This window comes from Triticum aestivum, chromosome 4D (assembly GCF_018294505.1).
Source record: "Triticum aestivum cultivar Chinese Spring chromosome 4D, IWGSC CS RefSeq v2.1, whole genome shotgun sequence".
Lineage (NCBI taxonomy): Eukaryota > Viridiplantae > Streptophyta > Magnoliopsida > Poales > Poaceae > Triticum > Triticum aestivum.
Window position 1 is genome coordinate 338,935,296 of NC_057805.1, and position 4,196 is coordinate 338,939,491.

The following is a 4,196-nucleotide window of genomic DNA, read 5'->3' on the forward strand; positions in this document are numbered from 1 at the left end:
CCGTTGCAACACACATGCATATGTGCTACTAACACTAAATGGGCCTATTCACATAAATCGACCGACGGGGAACTTGTGCGTCGCGTACCGAATAACCTACAAGTGGCGATATATGTGCCAAATAGGAACCGGAGTCCAGCAGAACAGGAGCGATTCCTAGCAAAATATTTAGGGATTTTTGGTTTTGTTTTCTAATCTGATTTTCGGCATGGTTTTATTCCTTCCTGTTTCTTTCAGTATTTTTTTCTTTTTATCGTTTTGTTTCTTTTATTACTATTTTGTTCTTTTTATTTGTATGTTTTATATGCTATTTTAATGCTTCTCTTTTATATTTAATTACATGAAGATTTTTTTAAAATGAGTAAAAAATATATTTTAGTTCTATGTTTTATCTTGTTAATTCATTTTTTACTACTTCCTTTTCTTTTTTGGTTATTTTTGTAATCATGTATTTATATAATGTGCAAAGTGTTTCTATAATGTTCACTTATTTTAAAAATGATCATCATTTGAAAAGGGTCATTGTGTTTGATTAAATGTGCATACTGCATTCAATATATTTTTCATCATGTATACAAAACATTCAACATGCATTTAAAAGTTGTCAGCGTGTATTTCAAATAATGTGATGGGTGTATTTAAAACGTTCGTCATGTGCTTAAAAATGTTCTTTGAATATCTAAAAAACATGTAACCATGTATTTTAAGAATGTTCTTCCCATATTTTATTTTTACTTATTTTCCTTTTTGTTCATTTTAGTTCTTTTTTTCAGTTTTTTTTCTATCTTGTATTTATACAATGTTTTAAATAATTTTTAGAAAATCAATTACAAGACCTTTTTTTTATTGTGATCATAGATTTGCTGTTTCCCAAAATAATGAAAATGTTTATTAAAAATTTCGTCTACAGGTTCGACTCCTTCGTCAAACTCAAGCTTGCTTGCCAAAGTGGTTGATTCGTTGTTAGTATATCTTTAATTTAGTGCTTCCCCTGAAAAGGCGATCTTTAGTTCTACTAGTGATGTTTATAGATTTAGATCGAAAGCAGTTCTTTGGATAGATTTTCCTGTGTACAAAATATTTCCCCCGTCAAAATTTGACTGATGGACCCTTATTTGTGCAAAATTAGTTATGTAGTCCCTCTGTCTCAAAATAAGTGTCTCAACTTTATACTAACTTTAGGACGGAGGGAGTGCAAGTTAGAAACTACTTGGGGCAATTTCTTTGGAGAAAGATTGAGGAAATTTTTGAGATGCGTGTTGGATTGCGGTCTATGGATATAAGGGTGTAATGTCTATATGTTATCATGACATATATGATTTGACCTAAAAATGCAATTTAATCAATAACATCTATAATTTTGATTCCTTACCAATAATATTGTGATTCCTTTGTAGCAGGGTATGGAGCGTTTTGTTTGCACATACAATTCTCATGAATTTTAAGCACATGGTAAAAAAAAATCGTTGCAAACGTACGGGCATGTTTGCTATTACTAATCAAACGTGTGGGCTACTGTTTGTCATTCAAAGATCAATGTACATCCTCATCAATCATGTCTACCTATACCGCTCACATGACACATCCACAGCGGAATCAGAGGAAAATAATTAATACCAACACTGCAGCTGCAGCATCTGGCCAAATGCAGGTCCAGTACGGTTGCTATTGGTAGAAGAGCAAGGTGTAGAAGAGCTGGTTCCAGGTGTCCGGTAGGCCCGGGAGGCACCAGTGGCTGCAGTCGGCGGAGCCGGCGGGGTTGCCGCGCTGCGCCGGCGAGAAGTCGCCGCTGTAAACCGACGGGTGCGCGTCCTTCCGCAGCGCCGACAGCGCCGTGATGTCGAGCAAACGGACCGGGCTTTTCATGCCCTGCAGCACCGTTTTCGTCACCTGCTCCTGGCCCATCGGCTGCGCCGTGGAGTTGAGCCCAGCCAATGGGACCGTCTCTCCGTAGCAGTTCTTGGACACCGGGTTGGGCCACTCCTTGGAGCTGCTCGAGCCCAAGCCAGACAAAAAAGTCGCGTTAAAAGTGTATTTATTCTTAAAAAAATACAGTGCAGTGTAATACAGGGTGTGAGCCATGTGTGATTACTTAGATGGGTGCAGTGCAGAGGAGTTAAGTTAGTACCTGTAGTGGGTGGGGGACATGGACTGGAAGAAGACACGGGTCTTGGCCGGGTCGACGTTGAGGTCCACCCAGTTGGCCCATGTGGTCATCCCGCGCTGGAACGCCACCATCCTATCCATGTCCTCCGAGTACCGCCCGCCCTCCCCCATGTAATCCCACCTGCACACAGCACACACAGTCACACACACGATGGTGTCAATTTTAGCTTGTGCACCCGGTAAACGAAGCTAAACTGGAGAGGAAGAAACTGGGCGGGCGTACGTACCCCTGAAGCGCGCCGGTGTGCGTCCACCAGTGGCCGGAGTTGAAGGAGAGCACGTCGGCGCCGCGCCATGCCTGGGCGTTCTCGGCGATGTCGTCGAGCATGAGGACCCGTTTCCCCTGCACCACGTCGATGTCCACCAGGTACGGCGCGCGGTAGAAAGACACCACCAGCTCGTACTCCTGCGGCCCGGTACATGTCCAAGTAGTTGTAGTTAATTTCGCCCAAATTCCCGAACAGCAAGAATATCGAGGGCGTGTATGTGCATGAATCGCGCACGTACCATGAACCTGTAGGTATAGAGAGGGTCGGCGGAGACGAGCTGCGACGGCGACTGCGGTGCGGCGGCGTGCAGCAGGCAGACGAGCGACTCCCACTGGTTACGGCCCAGCGAATCCCCCACGAACATCACCGTCTTCCCCTTCATCCGCGTCAAAAAGTCTGCGCCGTCAAACCTACGTACAGCGCTAGTCATGTCACCAAGACGTACCACCACATCTCTGCAGCATGCATGTCATGCACGACCATGGCAATCACCATGAGTCATGGCGCAGTTTGTGTACAGTCACGTACGTACGTACCTGGGTAGCTCGCAGCTGGCCGGCTTCCAGCGGTACCGGAGGTAGTCGGAGTCCGGCCGGCCGTAGAGCTGGCAGTTGAACTCCGCGTCGATGACCGGGCACTTGTAGCCGGTGTAGGCAGCCTCGGCGGAGCCGTCGTCGCGGACCCAGCTGCCGCTGAAGACGTCGCAGCCCTTGGGCCCGGGCAGGACGTCGCGGCGGTGGCGCCGCCCGAGCCCGACGGCGAGCGCCGAGGCGGGCAGAGAGAGGGCGTGGAGGAGCAGGACGGCGAGCACGGAGCTCTTGCACAAGAGCAGCATCTTCTTCCACAAAGAGAAGAGAAGGAAAGGGAAAGCGAAGCCACCTTTCCTCCGGCGCCTTTATACCACCGCCCGACGAATCGATCACGAGGCGGCTCTCTTGCCGCGGCGGATTAGCGACGGAGGCGGCTCGTGAGTCGTGACTGAATGAAGAGAGAATTATTAGGAGAGCGACTGGGCGGGGCAGGGGAGGTGTGCATGTGAGGGTAAGATCGAGTTGCCGGCCGATTACAGTTCACGTGATGCAGGGGTTTGCGACGATCGTCTTAGCATTGGCAGTGGGGCACTACACACCATGGAATCTATGGATTTGTTGTTGCCCTTCCCTTTGGTGCACGTAGACGTGGCCTTGGGTGCATGGAAAGATTTGAGTTTTGGAATTCGTGCGGGCATCGAAATGGAATGTTTATGTCTGCACTGCACGCACCGTCGAACGCGGAAAGCTTGTTTTTGGAATCCGGGGTAGATTTTTTCTTACCTTTCCTTCCTTTTCAACGTCTATTTGAGGCAGCGAATCTGAGCTGACAAGATGGCACAGTAGGCTGGACTGTTTGCACGTTGTCACGGGCCAAGCTAGTCCCCTCTCGATAGTCTAGTGGCTGCCATGGGTCCATGCTGGATGTCGGATCGGGAAATGTCTGCAGCTTGTGGCCGCATGCACTTCAAGAGAAAAAAACCAAGGAACAGAAGAACGACTGAGACAGTGGACCAGTTTTGGCACCAGTAACCACAGTAATTTTACCTCCCTCGGTTAACCCGCTCTTGTGTATTTCTTTTGAGAATTACTCTTTCTTTTGAGAATTAAAGAGACGGCAATATCTTGATTCTCCGTTTCATGCCCTTTTTGGGCGCCTTTCCCTAAAGGCTGTGACTTTTGGAGGAAGTTTGCATTTCACAAGAAAGTGATATGCGGTGATAATATGCTT

The 4,196-nt window shown here is 47.0% G+C and overlaps 1 protein-coding gene across 2 annotated transcripts; it reads right to left on the reverse strand.

The window, feature by feature from the left end:
- Window positions 1–1,454: 1,454 nt before the first annotated feature.
- LOC123097779 (protein PMR5) lies at window positions 1,455–3,513 on the reverse strand. Of its 2 annotated transcripts, none has more exons than XM_044519603.1 (5): window positions 2,972–3,513; window positions 2,674–2,845; window positions 2,394–2,572; window positions 2,129–2,287; window positions 1,455–2,000 (listed from the first exon to the last, which is right to left on the reverse strand). In XM_044519603.1, exons 1-5 carry the CDS (start codon window positions 3,268–3,270, stop codon window positions 1,550–1,552), a joined length of 1,260 nt encoding a protein of 419 aa, XP_044375538.1. In that variant the 5' UTR covers window positions 3,271–3,513; the 3' UTR covers window positions 1,455–1,549. The 2 variants fall into 2 exon arrangements, with proteins under 2 accessions (XP_044375538.1, XP_044375539.1); XM_044519604.1 differs by having other exon boundaries at window positions 1,455–1,990; window positions 2,972–3,496.
- Between the last annotated feature and the right edge of the window lie 683 nt (window positions 3,514–4,196).